The sequence below is a fragment of the Microcebus murinus genome, chromosome 5 (genome assembly GCF_040939455.1).
Source record: "Microcebus murinus isolate Inina chromosome 5, M.murinus_Inina_mat1.0, whole genome shotgun sequence".
Taxonomy (NCBI): domain Eukaryota; kingdom Metazoa; phylum Chordata; class Mammalia; order Primates; family Cheirogaleidae; genus Microcebus; species Microcebus murinus.
The window spans coordinates 7,889,940-7,909,175 of NC_134108.1; the positions used below are offsets into that span (position 1 = coordinate 7,889,940).

The window sequence follows — 19,236 nt, forward strand, 5'->3', positions numbered from 1 at the left end:
AAAGTATATAAACTCCAATATAATTATTCTACCAGCCTTTTTTTTTTTTAGCTGACTTTGAATAACATCATGAATGTGATGTTGCCAAAATAAACTCCACCGGCAGAGGACAGTGACAACCTTGCGTTGTCTGTCCCATCCTCCTGTAGGCCACGGTAAGAAGCTCCCAGCCCCCATTCAGAGGCCCAAGAGATGCTCCCTGAGGTGGTGACACAGGCATGTTCTGATGGGGCCAACGGATGTCAACGAGAAAAGTTGCAAATTATCAACCCGTTAGGGGCAGGATGGCCATTTCATGCAACACTATTAAACATGGTTTTTCCTTAAGTCATTCCAATGTCAGTATGGCTGGATCCAACACAAATTATTTCTGGGCCTGTTCAAATCGGACTGTTTTCAGGTCCACATCTCCCAGAGTTTTGGGATTATCTTGCCATTCTTTCCTGGCCTACGGTTTTCTTTCCCTCGTCAATTTAATTTTTAGAAACACAGTCTTGCTTTGCCTCATTACCGGTTCAGTTTCATTTCTTCTCATTATTGCTTTTAGCCAGGCCAAAAATGAATGCACTGTGCAGCGTTTGCATCCCGGAGAAACAAGGAAAGGGGAGAGTGTACCATTTCCTTCACGGATTCTGGTGTTAATGGTAATTCCTTGAGGTGCTGAAATACTCCAGCGCCCACCGCAGGCCTCAGAAACGCAAGCCGAGATCACCTCTTGAGATGAGTGACAGTAAATCCTCTGGCGTAACGAAACAACTTGCTGAGTGATTCAGTGCTCTTTTTTTTTTTTTTAAGGCCAAATAAACGCAGGCATAATTCTTCTAAAATAGCACCATCCTGACTCCAAGTAAAAGCAACTTCCAGATATAATGAAGTATATTTACAGTTTTTTTAAAAAGCTGACCACATGAATTCGCCCCACCAGGATGCCATTGTGAACCATTTGGAACTACGTAAAACTGGATGTTTTATATTAATAAGACAACCTGGCATCAATGATAAAAGCCTCAACCTCTTCACATGAAAGTAGCTGCCAGCCATCAACCGTGGTAGTGTAGTTTATTCTCTTCAGTAGTTTATCCAAATAGTTACGGAAAAAATGAGTGAAAAATGTCACCTAAGAATTAAGCCCTTAGCTCCTGAGATAATCACAATATATGAAAAAAAGTGTTCTCAGTAGAATTTTAAAGAAAAAAAGAGTTTAAATGACAGCCATTTGACATTCAAGTATGTTTGCACATGGTATAATTGGTCCAGCTCAGATGAACTGTCAATCCTTCCCTTTGCACTTGCTGTCTTGAGAGCAGGCTGTGGAGGGGCAGAGCCATTTTCCGTAATGACTGACGTTTTTCTGCAACATGCAACAAAGTCACTCTACAAATTCTTGAAGATGTTCAGCTGGCTGGTCACATTTCCAAATGCACATGATATCATCAGATCTGTAGGAACAGAACCTGAAAGACAAACAGCACTGACTTTTACTTCTCAGTTAGAAAATGGAGCATGCCTGTCTCTTAAGGTGTTGTTCAGATACCCAAAGATGCATAATTAGGCACCATAAGGAATTAGGGATTGAAACAGAAGACATTGTCTCAGCTGAAAGGAGCTTATTACCTAATGGAGAAGTCAGATCAGGTTTAGCAAAATAAATAAATAAATAAATAAAACAAAACAAAACAAAAGCAAAAACACCCCAAAAGCCATGAGTATGTGTAGGGAGAGAAACATATGTAACAACAATGCAGCAGAACAAGCCATAACATGCGTCTCTGCCTGCAAAGATCTGCACACAGGACGACACGCGTAACACATGAGGACGTGCACATACATGTAAGCCTTGGTGAAGAGGTAGAGAATGTGGGACCCGAGGACATTACCCGTGGGCATGGAAAATGGTGCAGCTGCTGTGGGAAAACAGTTTGGCAGCTCTTTAAAGGGTTAAATAAACAGTTACCATTTGACATAGCAATTACACTCCCTGGCATATACCCAAGGGAACTAAAAACAGGTATTTGGAAAAAAAACCTCGTACACAAATGTTCATAGCAGCATTACTAATAATAACCAAAAGGTGGAAATAACCCAAATGATCACTGACTGATGAATGGATAAAAATTGCGATATCCATATGATGAGACAGAAAGAATGAAGTACTGATATATTCTACAATGTGGATGAACCTTAAAAACAATTCTGCTAGGTGAAAGAAACCAGACACAGAAAGCCACATATGATATGATTGCATGTATATGAAATGTCTCGAATAGGTAAATCCACAGAGGGAGAAAGGAGATTAGGAGTTTCTAGGGGCTGGGAGGAGGGAGTGGTGGGAGGGACTGTGAATGGGGGTGACGTTTCTTCTGTGGGTGATGAAAATACTTTGGAATTTGACAGTGGTGGCAGCTGCACAGCTCTGAATATACTAAAAACCACCAACCTTAAAAGGATGAACTTTATGGTTTGTGAGTTATATCTCAATAGAGCTATTAACATTTCTTAAAAATTTAACTTCTTACCACACACACACACAAATAAATTATCACCTTTAATAGAAAAGAATAATATTAACAATATGGGGGAAGGAAACTGTGGGAGGTGACAGATATGTCCTCATCCTGGGTGAGGATGGTGGTTTCCCGGGTGTGTTCTCACCAGGAACTCACCGAGGTGTGGATTAAATACGTACAGCTTGTTCTGTGCCAGTCATACCGCAATAAACTGGTTTAAAAAGATTGAAAGACAAAATTAACTATGAATATAATTAATACAAGAAAGAAAATGTTAAAGTTGTTAGTGGCAACAGAAATAAAAGGGAAGAGAGGCCATACAGAAGTATTTTTAAAATAATAAATTAGAATACATTAAAATATCATATGAGGATGGTATGTTGCTGTCGCCAAATTTAATTTTTTCCAGAGACTTTGCACTGATTTGTACTTATTTTCAAAATGTGGCCTAGTGTTGAACTGTCCTTTGGCTTGAACTAGGGAACCAGGAGACCAGATAGGAGTGAATGTGTATATTACGATTTGCAAAGAAAAGAAGAAACAAAAATGCCAAGAAAAAATATTGACTTTCATGACAAATAAATATCCAAAAATACAAAGTAAATAAGAAGAGCACACTAGAAGGCCTAAATAAACGCAGACGATATAAAGCGCAAAATAATAGCAATAGAAAGTAAAACCAAATCCAAAATGGTCACTCTTTTGTTTCCAACCAATTATTAAGTAATTGTCTGCTTTAATTATACCTCAATCTTTAAAATTAAACACATTAATATATGCAGAAGAAATCAAGGAAAATTACCTAATGTTTTAATACAAGAAATTCAACAGTAAATTCAAATTTATACTCACAGGCTAAATGGACAGAGCGAGAATTTTCTTCCCAATGGTCTTCTTCCTTTGTGTTTCCTTGTTCTTTGGTGTGAATTTTTTTAGATGTGTCAAGTTTTCCTGCTTCTTTGGACCTTTTCCATAGGAAGACTGACTTCAAACAGAATTCTCATGTTGGATATGGCATTCACGTTCACACTGATTATGCTTATCGTGGTCAATAATGTGCTGGTTAAGAATTCCAGGCGTGCAAATGATTCCCCAAATGAAGGATCCTTACTCTGCTTTAGTTTAAAAAGACATCAGCTTTATAGCCAACATTGCAATTCATTTCAAACAGAGGAACAGAAGATGAATTTATCTCCTCCATGCCTGGTGCAAATCTAGGATGACTTCTTCCAAAACAGCTTGAACAGGGGATTGAGTAGAAGGATGGGCGAAGGTGTTCTGGCTTCTACAAGAACAAGCTGTTCTCAAGAGGAAGACAGACCCGCATCAGGGCAGCAGGACAGCCCAGACCAGGATGGAAACGTAGGGAAAAGCACGTCCTGACCCAGCTGACAGCCCAGGCTCCCGGCCGGCCATGTGAGGGTTAGCATTTTCCAAAGGGCGGGATGCTCAAAAAAATGTGCAGCTGCCAAACGTGCTTGAGAAATGCTACTTTTCTTGGAGATTCACAAAAAAGACTATTCAATGATCTAAATGTTCCAACAGTAAGAATCTATCCAACAGGATATATATATCCTGTATAAATCACATAGTTAGTCGCAGAACCTTTTCTAACAAAAAAATAAATAAATAAACAACTACTAATCTAATATCCATTGGAACACACTTTGGGAAATGCTAGTCCAAACTGATAATGTCATGAGTTTCAGCTTTAAATTTTCGACTTGGGCTGTGATAAGGGTTGCCAGATTAAACACAAGATGCCCAGTTAGCTGATTTTAAATGAATGGCAAATAACTTTGCCATATAAATATGTCCCATGAAATATTTTTATTTGCTAGATCTGACAACCTTGGCTGTGACACAGTACCGTCAAATGCACCTACTGGGATTAACAATGCCTCTCCTTGCTGTTGTCCTGCTGTGCACAGCATTTACCTCCCTGCAGGTTTGCCACCCTACTCTGAAGTGCCACATGCTTGTGCACAGGTGAGTGGGACCAATAGAACCAGGCAGGTTACCTTCCTCAGGGTAGCACTCTGGGATCCCATCTGAGCCCATTATCAGGTTGCCTCCATTGTCACGCTGCTGCAGGGTTCCAGGGGGACAGGTGGGGACGGGGGTGGTGGGTTCAGGGGTGGTGGTGGTGGTTGTCCGCGTGGTGGTTCGGATTATGGTCCTTGGGCGCACAGTGGTCGTGCGGCGGGTGGTGGTCGTGCGGCGGGTGGTGGTCGTGCGGCGGGTGGTGGCAGTCGTGGGCCGCAGAGTGGTGGCAGTTGTGGGCCGTGGGGTCGTAGTGGCAGGCAGGGGTGTCGTGGTGGTGGTAGGTCGCGTGGTTGTGGTGGGGGGATGCGTGGTTGTCTTGATGACCTCCAAGCCCACCAGGGGCTTCCCGCCAAGACTCAAAATTGGCTTATCCTGGGCACTGGCCAGGGGAGTGCCGTGTCGCCCCTGCCCAAAGAGGGGGAGGCCGTCTGGACTCACCACGGGGGTCCCTTCCAGATCTGAAACAAAATCAGCCAAGAGCCATGCAAGAAAGTGAAATGACCCAGAGAAAATAAGGGCAGGTGATAAGCACCTTGCCAGAGCTTATGTATTGTCGGGTTTCAGGCAGTGAAAGGCAAAGAGATAATTATTATCAATGATAAAAGGACAGCAGCTGGCCGGGCTCGGTGGCTCACGCCTGTAATCCTAGCACTCTGGGAGGCTGAGACGGGTGGATCGCTTGAGGTCAGGGGTTCAAAACCAGCCTGAGCAAGAGCGAGACCCTGTCTCTACTATAAATAGAAAGAAATTAATTGGCCAACTAATATATATAGAAAAAATGAGCCAGGTATGGTGGTGCATGCCTGTAGTCCCACCTACTCGGGAGGCTGAGGCAGGAGGATTGCTGGAGCCCAGGAGTTTGAGGTTGCTGTGAGCTAGGCTGACGCCACGGCACTCACTCTAGCCTGGGCAACAAAGTGAGACTCTGTCTCAAAAAAAAAAAAAAAAAAAGGACAGCAGCTGAGGTGGCAATATCTACCGCTACCCGGAAATTCCTGGGCTTATTCTAGTGCCCATTGCTCTGCATTCCCGCACATCAATGTGTACTATTTCATGGGTGTGCCCATTATCTCAGGGTGTGCCCTGAGGTCACGCTCAGTGTCTAGCGAAGGAAGTAATTCTTGCCGCCTCCTCTCTCCTACTCCTTAGGAGGAAAGTGCTACTTCCGACCAGGAGGGGCAGACTGTTTCTGTTAAAGGCAAGGGGGAAATATTTTAAGCTTTATGGGCCAGATGGTCTCTGTTGTAACTACTCAACTCAACCCTTGAAGTGCAAAAAAGTCAATAGACAATTCATAAATAACACATAACAAATGAATTAGACAATGCATAAATAAATGTTTCTGTGTTCCAATAAAACTTTGCACACGGACACTGAAATGTGAGTTTTAATTGTCACATATCACAAAATTTTCTTCTTTTTTTTTTTTTAGCAATCATTTAAAAATGTAAAAACTCTGCTGAGCTCATAGGTCTCAGAAAAACACACAGCAGCCAGGGTGTGGCCTACAGGCCGTCGTTCGTAGAGCCCTCCGCTAAACAGCCCGATATCAAGAACAAAGTAGAAAGACACATTTTCTAGAGGGCAGAGTTTGCAGGAAAAGTAGAAATAAAGCTGTGTGATGGAAACATTGAGTTCTGCCTCTTTTGAGGCTCTTCTTCCCATGTGACTAAAAGTAACTGGACCAAGGACAACCATTACAAAGGAAGGGATGGAGAAGTTGTTACTCTACAACTCATCGAGTACACTTTTGTTCCTTAAAAACCATCCTCACTTACCCACGATGGTCCGGCCATCCCCTCCCAGTTTAACCCGAAGAGGATTTCCATGTGAATCCTGGAGGTACCTTCCTTCTGCATTCAGTACTAACCCACGATCGAGGTCCACAACCTAAATCCATGACATAGATTAAAGAATACGTTGAACATTCCCAAAAGTTCACGTTAGTCCAACTACATGTACATATGTGTAACACTCTCACAGAAGGAAACCATTATGTGAGTAGGAGACAATACTTCCGTCAGTATCATAAGGTTTAAAAAAATAAAGTGCAAACCAGTTATATTTCATATTATAATTGCTTACCCATATAACATGTAAATTTTTTTAAGTTACTCAAATACATAAAAGATGTTCAAAATATTTTTACTGCTAAGTACATTATATCTAATGCTGGGAAAGAGAAAACAACACAAGTGTCTGTCAATTGAGGGAAGAGATTAAATAAATTATGGCCCATTCATGTTGCAGAATACTATGCAGCCAATAAAAAGGACATGGGAATTCTACATATATTGACTCATGCTGAACTCAGATTACAGGGCTGATTATTTCCCAAAGATAAAAATATATTCATTTGTGTGTATATAAGTTTAAAAAGACTGCAGAAAAAAAATTCTGTAAGGATATACCCCAAACTGGTAACAGTGATCATTGCTGAGAAGTAGTTTGGGGTTGAGGATGCTTATTCTCTTTTTCATACATTTCAGAATTGTTTTAACTTCTTGCAATGACTATGTATTTTTAATATATTAAAAACATGTTTCCATTTGCTGTTAATATTAAAAATCAATGTTGCTATAGCAAAGACAATTTGTAATAATATTGCCTAATATACTATGCATACAAAAATTTCATATTCTAAGAAACTATAAAACTTGAAAAAAGCAAGTATTGTCTCTATTAAGGAACAAGTTCATGCTCTTTGCTGGTAGTTCTCAAAGCATGGCCCTGGACCCAAAGCATCAGCATTACATAGGAACTTGTCATAAACTCAAGTCACCCAGCTCCACCCAGATCCAAATTTGATAAGCCCTCCAGTGATCCTGAGCTGGCCGATGTCTGAGAACCACAGCTCTGCAGTCAGGCTACTGGAAGAAGCCCGGTGAGCAGGCCTTGCCGTTGGGTGCTGTTTTAGTAATTTAAAACAAAGTTTATATAAACCCTACTTTTGAAACCCAACCCATTCTGTTTCAATTCAAAATTGGTTGCAATGACATTTTGCTCTAGTATGCATTCTTCCTATTATAAATTTCTGTTCCTTTGAGAAATAGCAAAATGCATCTTTAGATCACCTATCGCTGAAGATTCCATAAAGTCCTTTAATGTTTTCCTAAACTTTATTATTGTAAGTGGGAAGTTTTGACTGGGAATTCAAGCATAAATAATTTTTTTTATTGTTTGAAAATATAGTTTTGAATCCCTGAATATTATAAAGTGTTCTTTCCACTAACCTCAACCCACCGAAAACCCCTAACCATTTATCTTAACCCTGAGCAGTTAAAGTTATTTAATTTTGGTCAAATGTTGAAAGCTTCAAGAGATGATCTGATAAAATTGCCTATACAATTTAGAGGGTTTTTTGTTCATTTGTTTTTACTCTGCTTCCTTTTAGAAAAGATTTGAGGCAACTTATAGAAAATATATATAATATTTGATTAAACTATAAACAAAAAATAAAAATAAAATATGGCTATCAGGACAGGGAAAAGATAAGTTCATTTGAGAGGCCCTTTGTTAGCTCCATAATGGCTGTAGTTGGGCCATATAGTTGTTGACTAGTTGTTGACCATTTGTTGACCTTCCCCATCAGCCAAGGCAAATGACAAACAAAGGCCCATGCCCCAACCCCCTAGCTATAAGAAGAAAACAAATTAGTTACTCAGGAGGACAAAAGATCTTTCTGAGAATTGAAAGAAACCATATCCAAGTATCTTCACATATGAGTAGAAATGTTCACCATATTTCTTTTCTCAACAGCATGAAAACAACTTGTATGTGTAAGGAAATGTACCCTACCCACTTTGTTCCTTGAGGGCCATTGATAATTCTCTGTCCATTCGGTTTTCCATTACTACCAGGAAGAGCCTTCCCTTCCACACTTGGTCGGCCATTATAACCTACACGGTGCAGGAAAACAATAACAGAGCCTGGTAAGTTCGACGTTCAACATTCCTGGAAAGTTGGCTTCATATCAAACTGTAAGTAGTAACACATCATTCCTAACAGAAATACTAAACAGAACGTCAAACCAATAGTTCAAATATCTTAGATAATGACAGTCTTAAATTGTGACTTCTCCATGACAAAGATGGATGTCTACTAAGAGTATAGTAAAGTTACAGTTTCCTAACCATACTGGGGGCAAGTGTGGCTTAAGTAAAATTATCATACAAAGCTTAAGCCCTTAGCAGCTATAGCTTTATTTTAGCCATTTGGAAGCTGGAAGGACAGAGAAAAATTGTCTCTGAAAGGCACTAGAAGCTGTCCTGGTTTTCTCGGCATGTCATACTACACATGACAACCATTTCCAGCTGACTCAGGTCCCAGTCATCAGTTGCCAAGTATGAGTGTACCGTGCCACCTCACAGCCTGCTGAACCCTGGGGCCGCTTGAGAAGTACTAATATTTGCTCAGAGAGCAGGGAGAAGGTGCGGCAGTGCCCTTGCCATTGTCTTGTCCCTGTCCACCTCACATGGAACTGTTTCTCATCAGCTACAGCCTGCCCTGGTCCGGCCTCACTGCGCCTGGGCTTTCTGAGGCTTTGTGCAGGCCAGACACATGGCTCTCACTCCTTCATTCATTCATTAAATATTTATCGAGTTCCTGCTATGCTTAAGGGAATGTTGAGTTTCATGTCTGTTTTGGGGGTGTTAGGTTTGCTTAAAATAGTCAATCTTAGTGGAAACCTGACCTTGATAGGGGCATTGTTCTATGTCTTTACATTGGACTAAAACAACAATGCATCGTACAGATTAACAAATAATACATTCGTTCAAGAATGTTCTATGTAGCCCCAGTTACATGCAAGGAGAGTTCAAGGCACCACTTAACTGAATGCAAATTTATGGTAAATACCTTAGACCCTTCCCTGGGGTCCACATAGACTGCAGTTCATAGCTGTCTATGCTCCATCCTCTGTTCTAGAAATAGAAGGCACACATTTGCCTGTGATCTCTCTGTGTGACAATCGTCTTTACCATGCATTTTCTGGAGGTTTTGGACAACATTCGCTGATTGCAATGTCTGAGCAATTCATACCCAAGACATTTGAGTTTGTCCCAGGGTTCGTTCAATTGAGAGTTTTGTTTGCAGGAGATGAGAACAAGAACAAGATAAGCCTGCTGCATATCTAATTCCTTACTGTGGATTCCTTACATACCATATTTTCCCAAAAATAAGACAGGGTCTTATATTTATTTTTCCTCAAGAAGATACCCTATAGCTTATTTTCAGGGGATGTGTTATTTTTTTTAACAATCTACATTGTAGTACAACAATCTACATTTATTCAAATATAGTTAAGTCATCTTCTTCTGGAACATCATCATAACTCTCCAAACCCTGAATTCCATCCTGAATTTCTTACAACTCTATTTCCTTTAGCACCATTGGCCCCAATCTCTCGTGTCGAGCAGTAGAGCTCTCATGGGGCTGATGAGAAGGGCTGCTTGTCTTCTTTACTGGTCCGCAACTAAATGCATGGGTTGTGCAGACACGCTGCGTAGCCACGCCCATCACTAGGTCTTATTTTCGGGGTAGGGCTTATATTTCGAGAATGCTTAGAAATCCTGCTAGGGCTTATTTTATGGGCAGGTCTTATTTTCGGGGAAACACGGTACATGCTAGCACTTGAACTAGGACGAATCTAACATACTGGAACCTGAGTATGGCATCATGGCTGTGACACATTTCCACAGAGTAAGAGTGTAAGTTAAGGAATTCAAAGAGGCAGTATGTGAGAGCGAATGACAAGTGGCTGTGCAATAGACCATTTGGGATTGGAATTACAGTCACTCCACGGCTGTCTGACTTCAGGCAAGCCACTCATGTCCCTGGGCCCCAGCTACCTCATCTAAAAAACAGGGGTTGTGATGCAAACCCTAGAGACAGTTCACAGGATGAAATAACATTACCCGTGCAAAGCTCTTAACACAGTGCTTAGACAAAGCTCTTAACACAGGAATTGCTTATTGTATTCATTGCCTCAGGAACTGCCATGAACACTACTTAGCACCTTTTAAAAACTGATTAAGAGACTGTTTTTACAAGCAAATTACCTTGTCTGTTAGGGGGTCTCCCAGTCTGGCGGGAGAGAGGGTTCCGGAATCTCGAATGCATCATCCGCTGGCGCAAGGAGAGCATGGGGGTGGTGGAGTAGCTGGGAGGGGCGCGGGTGGCGGACCTCGGCCAGTAGGGGGTCCCTGTGACGGGACTTGCTGTGGCAGGGCTGCGAGGCGGCAATCGGGGAGGTAGGTGGGAGGCCCTCGGGGGGCTGCCTGGAGGCGGCGGCAGAGGTTGCTTTGCCAGAGCGGTGCTCTCTTCCTGCAAGGAGCTCCCTCTGCGAGGAGCCAGCACCACGGCAGACTCCCGCTGGTCCTTGGCGAGGCTGCCACCAGCATATTTGCTGTCCTTGGGGGTGGAGGAAGAGGGCCACTTGGACACAGAGGAAGACAGAGGGTCTTCCTTCCCTCCTTTTAGAAACCCCGCGTCCTCCTCCGCCTCGTCCTCCGCGGAGACTGACTGCTGGGATTTGGATGGCAAGGGCCGCCTGGAAGGAGGCTGGGTCTCCCGGTGAGTGGCCTGGTCCCCGCCTCCCTCCTGCTGCCCCGCGGGGGGCCCTGCCCTGCCCGGGCCGCGTGTCTGGGGCCTGCCAGGCCTCGGCCAGGAGCCTGCGTGTCCACCCCGGGGTCTGTCATCCGCGCTCCCCGCTGGCGACTCCACCTGACGGTGCTTGGGCAGGGTTGGGGTGGCGTCCTTGGCGCGGGCCGGGGCCCCGACTTCCATGCTGTCACCCTCGTCGCTGCTCTGGGAATCCTCGTCCTGGCCCCGGCGCCCCGGGTGCAGCACCCCCCGGGAGCTGGCGGGGTACCGGTCCGAGAGGGCGGGGGCGCTGCCCTGCGACGACGTGGGGCGCGGGCGCCCGGCCTGAGCAAGCCCGAGCTTGGGCTGGGAAAGTGCCCGCCCCGCGTCCTTGCTCTGGGGGCCCGAGGGCGGGCGCTGGGACGGGGACACGGGTGGAGGGGGCTGCCTTTCTGAGGCCCGGCCTGGGGTCATCCTTCTGGGAGCACTGGGCGCAGGGTGGTGCTGTGACCGCGCTGCGGGAGGACGAGCAGAGGACAGCTGGCGGCCCAGGGACACGGGCTGCGTTTTGGGAGAATGACCCTCCACGTCCACGTCTGTGCTCTGTTGAACGTCCTGCGCCTTAGAGGACAGAGAGGAGGATTTGCCCTGAGGATGTGCATCTGTCCCCGCGGATTTGGGGTTCTCTGGGACGGGCTCCTTCCGGTGCAGGCTGGCCCCTCTCTGGGGGCTTCTTCTTAGGGGGTCCCATCCCCGGGAGGTGGTCTGCCTGGAGGAGGAAGGCGCGTGGTCATCTACCTCGGTGGCAGAAAGTGGCTTCTCATCCTCCCCGTCTCCATGGGTACCTGAGCCGGGCCTGGGGACGGAGGCTGGGTGAGGGTGAGTCCCTGAGTGGGCTCGGGAGGGCGCCGTGGACTGGGGGGAGCTGGAGGGCTGCAGCCGGAGTCCCCGGCCACCGCCAAACCTGTTTGGAAACCTGCCGTTGGCAGCAAAGGGCTTGTGTCTGAGCAAACTCAAATGTCCAGAGGCAGGCCGGGCCCGCAGTGTCTGGGCCGTGGCCTCCGCCGGCCTCCTGCTGTCTTCCGCGCCACTGTCGCCCTGGCCATCAGAAGCGTCTGCGCCCTCAGAGACCTGTGTCCTGGAGGAAGACACGGTGGACCGTGATGGCGCGTTAGAGTTGGCGGCTGGGGCTTCAGGGCCATCCCTCCAGCTCCTGGAGGGCGGAGGACCCAGCTGCGGATGGGTGGGCAGTGACCGCGATGACCCGCGAGGGCGGGGAGAAAGTCTGGCTGGCGGGGCCGAGGCGCTGAAATCTTCCTGCACCGCCCCGGAATGGGGCGCCCTCCACGCCGGCGAGGCTGGCCTTGTGCCATGGTGCGGGGCGCTTCTGTCCCGCAGGACGCTGGCGGCAGACTGGCGGCTGGGCGACAGGGCCGGTTGCGGCTGGGCCGGGCCCTTGGGAGGTGGCTGCTGGGCGGACCTGTCCTTGGGGTGGAGGGAGCCTGCAGCTCGCTCGTCCCCGTCTGGGTCCACCGAGTCGTTGTCGGCAGAGCTGGCAGGCGGGCTGGCAGAGGAGCCCCACGAAGGACGGTGAGAGGTGCCCTGGGCGGCTGTGCGGTGGGCGGCAGAGGCCGCGGAGGAGGAGCCGCGCTTGTCTGCACCTTCCTTTCGGGGCAGCGCAGGCGTCCTGCCAGAAGCCACCACCGAGTGCCCATGCCTGCTTGGTGGCCTCGGGCTCCGCTTCTGGTCCTGGCTCTCCGAGGGCGAGACTGGAGGGTGCTCCAGGGAATCCAGCTCCTCCTCCTCCGTGACTTCTGTCGACTGAAGATCCAACTCTTCAGTCTTCCGAGGGCGAAGCGGGAGTTTTCTGGGCAACCCGCCGTTAGCCAGTATCTTGTTCTTCAAGTCAAGAAGAGGGTCCTTGGCATTTCTATCTTGGGGAGAAACAGGCAAATGAGTGTGCTGTGAGGAAGCTGCAGCTTTGGGAGAAGACGAGGGCGGCTCGGGTTTTCGAGGTTTCCAATTGCCCTCCGAGTTCTGCTGAGCGTCACTGCTCCTGGCTACAACACATTTAAAGAATTGACTGTCAAAGAAGAAACTCAAAAGCCGTGTGACAAAAATGAGTACTTAAGATGGCAATGTGGGCCGGGCGCTGTGGCTCACGCCTGTAATCCTAGCTCTTGGGAGGCCGAGGCGGGCGGATTGCTCAAGGTCAGGAGTTCAAAACCAGCCTGAGCAAGAGCGAGACCCCGTCTCTACTATAAATAGAAAGAAATTAATTGGCCAACTGATATATATATAAAAAAAAATTAGCCGGGCATGGTGGCGCATGCCTGTAGTCCCAGCTACCCGGGAGGCTGAGGCAGAAGGATCACTTGAGCCCAGGAGTTTGAGGTTGCTGTGAGCTAGGCTGACGCCACGGCACTCACTCTAGCCTGGGCAACAAAGCGAGACTCTGTCTCAAAAAAAAAAAAAAAAAAAAAAAAAAAAAAAAAAAAAAAAAAGATGGCAATGTGGAAGCATTTCAAATCAGTAATCATAACTGATAACTTCTAATGCCTCAGAACACTGAAAACTTATTTTCCCAACAATAGCGTTCTTTTTTGAAGCTCTATCTTACTTTAAGTAACAGATACAGTCCCAGAAAATGTGTGTGGATTCAATCTCTATAAATTACATCGGATTATATCACAGCTTATTTGAAGGAATTCTGAAATAATACTTTGAATTGATTCATTGATTTTGTAAATGCAAAATCGTTATGTAGGATTTTCTTATTATAACTAATTGTCAGAATATTACACATGCATTATAACTGTTCCTAATCCGCATGAAATATATATGAACCTCGTGCAAAATGCTCAATGATGATCTATCTTCAAAACCACATGGGAATGTGTTGTGTGTGACAAGCAACCAATTTGAAATTTTTGAGGCATTACAAAGGGTTCTCTATTCCCCCAACATGTCCTTCCTTACTTCTTCCTTCTTGCTTAAAACTCTTTTAATAATAAATACATTTATAATTCTAAAATAAGGCTTAAAATAAAAAGGCTCCTTGGATAAGCAGGCATTATATTAAACATACCCTAAATTGCCCTGTGGAGAGCAGGATCAGCTGAGGGAAGGGCTTCTATGAGTGGAGGGGAATCTACACAGCAGTGAGGGACCACAGGGGGCAAACTTCATCTATTTCACAGTTTTTCCCAGGACAGAATTGTTTCATACTGCAGCCTACCATGCGTCCTCACAGCACAGAACGGAGGACAGTGTTACCAACTTCTGGCGTAAATGTGGGGAAGTGGAAAAGAAACCCCAAACCGTTCCACTCCACTTTTGGATCTTTAACTTGTTTGGTTTTGATACTGATCAGATAAGCTAGACAACTGAAATCCTTTTGAGTGAAGCTTCATTCCTAAATAAAGGAATACAAACTAAAAATTTTAAATGCTCTGCAGAAATTAAAGTGAGCCAACAAGGAAAATTGTCACATTGCACTTGTGAAAATGTTTTTTCCCTGTCGCGATAAACCCCAAATTAAACGGTGATATAAGATTAATCATATAACTAATACATCAATATTATAACAACAATTAATGTTATCAAACAATCAATAACATTTTAGTCTTTGGGGAGACTAATTTCTAAAGGGACTACAAAAATATTTTAGAAATCAGTATGCAACTTAGCCACCCCAAATCATCAACTGAACAGTTCTAAACTCAAGAGCATGATTCAAAGGAACACAAAACAAATAGCACGAATGAAGAAAGAGAGAAAAGAGCCACAAACGCACTGCTTACTTGTTGGCATAGCGACAACGAAGGCTTTGGAGTGAGGTCCCAGGCCTCTCCTGTTTGCAGCCCGGATTTTGAAAAGATAGCGTTCTCCAGGCTGCAGACCATCCACCAGGGCAGAAGTAGTGTCTCCAGGATAGGTGAGGGACTTTGCTCCAAATGGTTTGAGAGCCGGGGCGTAGGAAAGAATGTATTCTGAAATGATTTGGCAGACAGTTGGAAGAAGGAAACTGAAAACAGTCCTGTGTCCAGCAGACAGACTGCATGGGCAGGATGAACTAGAACGTGCATTACTAAAATTAATATGCTAGCAATGCACGCCAAGTCCCCAGCTGGAGCATGAAGACGCAGCAGAAGGTGATTGCACATTCATTTGGGCAACCAGACAGGGCTGTGTATTTAATTAATTGGCACTTTGCCATCTTAAGCAAATTAAACATATGGAAGGCAGGAGGCCAATCTTCATACAATTCCCTAAAATACTTACACTGTGGATGTGGTTTTTTAAAAATTGTATTTATTTACTAATTTGCTATGATGGAATATATCCCAAATAGAAGAAACTAAGAAAAAAGAAGTGACAACTGCTAGGAATTGATTCTGAATAGCTGCTGACATCTTCAAGAATTTTAGTTAATTAAGCTGAGTTATTTTTATTAGCATATTAAGCCAGAAAAATTCCATATTTGAAATATAATTTCATTTTGTAGGAATGATATAAGTTCTTATTCAATATATGCCAATAAGGATATTTCACAGCATTTAAAACTATGACGAAAAGATGTTATAGTAAATAACAGATTTACAAGCTGTCTAATGTATCCATCTTTAATTGACTATATCTGTAAGTCTGTAATACACTTGAAATTTGAAAACCACAGCAAGTTCAGTCCAAGGAACTAAAATATCTCTATGCTTACATGGAAATATTGTACCATAAGGAAGTCATACTTTAAAACATAAATTTCACCTTCAGCTAAAAACTGCCATGCCTATTTTCCTCTCAAAGAACTCAAGATTTACAAAACTTATCAAATTAATATGAGTTGGAGCTAAGAAAAATAATTTAAATTACACAAAAATCAAGCAATTATCAGGCACATGGGAGACCTTTTCTTTTCCCTAAGCTCTAATTTTTAAAAAGTACATTAATTAAACAACCTTTTCAACCAAAAATGCTTTTGCTGCATTTGTCTGGAAAAAGAAACCCCACAGCATTCTTGTCTTATTTTAATAATGAACAAACATCATTTGTGGTGGTCAAAAGTAAGAATTAAGAGAACACATTGTGTATAAAATTTTATAATTCAGATTTTATATGGATTCAAGTCATCTGGAAAAAATTTAACCATGTCAAAGTATATTCTTCTATAATATTTTACAATTTCTTATGCACAGAAAAATGCCCCAATGTAATTATGAATTTCAATGCTACCACTACACCCTTATAAAAACTATCTAAGGGGATAAGATACATGAGTTCTTTTGAACATAAAAATTCAGTAGCTATTATTATTTCTGGCAATATTTAACTGACTACCAAGGAGCTTCTTTCACTAAAGAGCTATAAACTAAGATGTGGGAGAGGGGAAGCACAAATAAATAACATGGTAATAAAGTCACTAGAAGTATAATAATTGACTTTTTTTAAACTAAAAAAAAAGAGTTGTTCAGCCAAAACATGTCCTTAATTCAATTTTTAGAGACTTTTTCAGCACAACAATACTTGATACAGAGGGAGTCGATGTCAAAATTGTCATAAAAAGAATGATCTAAATGGGCCAACTAAATATGTATTCTCTTCATTTGTTTTTGATTTATTCCAGTGGGGAAAGTATGAGGAAGAAGAATAGTACAGTCTATTCCTAACAAACTGGAAAGTGAAAAAGCATTAAGTATAGAAAATACCATTCTAATCTACCTTCTTTAACTTCTATTTGTTCCATGAAAAGATATCCTCAAAGGTAACTTATAGTTGAATACCAAAAATTTTAATTTTTTTTCAGTTAAGAAATTCTCAAAGGAGATTAGTGGTAATTTATTGGATTTTTTAAAGCTTACACAAACTTTTATAGTTTCTGGACATATTAATCTTAAAGTGGTCTCCAAAAATCTAATGACAATAAAAAATATTCCTTTCTTAAATACAAACTCCATTCCTTTCTACTCTTAGGGTGCATTTGCATAGGCAATGCTAGGGGAAAACCTCAATATGACTCTTTAAAATGTCTCCAAACAGAATTCTGAAAGGTTCTTGAATGCTTTTACATTAAAAAAGAAAATATTTGGACATTTTAGTATTTTCAACAATTTTAAAATTTAACTAGATGTGAATAGTTTATTTTTATTCTTTTAAATCTTCAGTATTTTTTTCTATTTTAATGTTATATTTTCCATGACATACATAAATAAATAGATAGATAGATAGTGACAAATAGGAAATAAATTCATTTTCCAGCACTTATTACTTCGGTTTTTCAAACCCACTCAATATATATATGGTCTCATTAAAGATATTTATGGTCCTACAGGAGTTCTGTAACTCTTACTTTTGTGATCTTCCTGGCACAACCAGGAAAGAGGGAAACCATGCTATGGGAAAAGACCCATAGCATGAAAACCAGGGTGTTGTTTGGATGGGTAAAGGTTATGATGTCACACCCCTGGCTTTAAAAACATCCCTACTAATAGCAACACCAAAAACCCTTCGTAGGAAGACGAAAAGAAAAATCACCTTTTCGACTACCTGACTCTTAGACAGTGAAAATCTTGCATGAAATATCCTTGTCCCTAGGGTTAGCAGCTCTTACACGTATGTTGCTTCCCTATTTGTTTTTCAGGCACCAAAGCTGTGGGCAGAGGTAGTGTTTATCAGAGTTCACACATCTGACAGTTTATGGAACGAGATTCCTACCTTTCACCTTGCCCTCAGTCTCTGGTAGGGCATCCCAAGACACGGTGACAACTGTAGGTTTGCCATTGACTGGCCAGACGTTCAGGTTTTCAGGAGCTGTGGTAGGAGCTACGAACGAGATGGAATCAAACATTTTAAAATGCCCTCGAGTCACCACCTGAGCTCCACAGCCCCCACAGCCCCGATTTGTAGAAAAACTGTCTTCCATGATACTGGTCCCTGATACCAAAAAGGGTGGGGACCACTGCCCTGGTGGAGATCCTAAAAGTAAATGGCATGCAGTCCCTATGTACACATGTCTTACTGAAGAGCTATGGTGTTAATTTTTATTACACATGAAAGAAAATTCTATACTTGCTCTTTGTGCAATACAGTGATTTGTGTCACTTCAACCAATTCATACAGTGAGTTTAGACATATCTAGGGAAATGCTTTTAGGAATTCAGAATTTCTCTCATTGCTAAAAATTGAAATATACAAAGAAGATTAAAGTCCAGCTCCAAATTTTCCTTAATAAAACTTTTAAAGGTATGGTTTGAAAGAAAAGAATTGAAGCCTCGGATACAAGGCAAATTTCTCCCCCAGAATCAAACACAACCTCAGCCTCAGGAAAGAAAAGTCTCTCCTACATGCAAGAGCCATGCATTTCCCAGGGGCATCCATGCATACAGTGATGACCTATGTGTGCTACATGCTGAGACGAAACGTGCTGCACATGTCAGAACAACATGAACAACCTGCCAGTGGAAAAGGCCAGCGAAGAGTACAGCATGGACCCAGGGAAACAGCTCCCTGACTTCTTCGCATTTGCACACAGAAGCACTACCAAAATGTAGGGTTCACGTGTCTTTCAAAAATGCCCACGCTAGCCTTTGTCACTATTGGCTTCTTAAACTGTTCACTTTAAATCTTATTTTAGGAATAATTCCCAAATTGAAAATCCAAAGGCCATTTCAAATACAGACCAGATTCTGGTGTTCTTTGGAAGACTGATATGCTCCATTTGCCATCTCTTTCACCCTGTGAAATGCGGACTGCAAATTCATACACGGTGTCTGGAATCAGGTTCTCGATCAACACACGCCTATTGGTGATTTGCTTGTAATCCCACCTGGCGGATTCCCCCTTTTCTCGATAGCGCACGGTGTACTGTCTATAAGAAAATGCAACACAACAATATATCCAAATTCTCTGCAACTGAACACTAGGTTCCTGCTGTTTTTCCTTCCCCGTAAGTGACGGCTTCTGGAGGTAAGTAGGGAAATCAAAGAGGAGAAAAATCTAAACTTTTGACTATGTTATTGGCTCAATGAATCTGCTTAAGTTCCAGGCAAAGGTGTCTGTAACATAGGCCGGGAAAAATGGAGCTTGGTGTCTTTTCAAGACCAAA

General features: G+C 43.2%; 1 protein-coding gene across 2 annotated transcripts in view; it reads right to left on the reverse strand.

Moving 5' to 3' along the window:
* The window catches only part of FNDC1 (fibronectin type III domain containing 1), a 92,209-nt gene that overhangs the window by 22,591 nt on the left and 50,382 nt on the right, over positions 1-19,236 (reverse strand). For both annotated transcript variants that reach the window (XM_012759676.3, XM_012759669.2), the window contains 7 exons: positions 18,812-18,999; positions 17,847-17,954; positions 14,939-15,127; positions 10,613-13,195; positions 8,352-8,452; positions 6,332-6,443; positions 4,529-5,011 (listed from right to left, as the gene is read on the reverse strand). In XM_012759676.3, the coding sequence (XP_012615130.2) occupies positions 4,529-5,011; positions 6,332-6,443; positions 8,352-8,452; positions 10,613-13,195; positions 14,939-15,127; positions 17,847-17,954; positions 18,812-18,999 (3,764 nt within the window). The remainder of the gene's footprint in view (positions 1-4,528; positions 5,012-6,331; positions 6,444-8,351; positions 8,453-10,612; positions 13,196-14,938; positions 15,128-17,846; positions 17,955-18,811; positions 19,000-19,236) is intronic.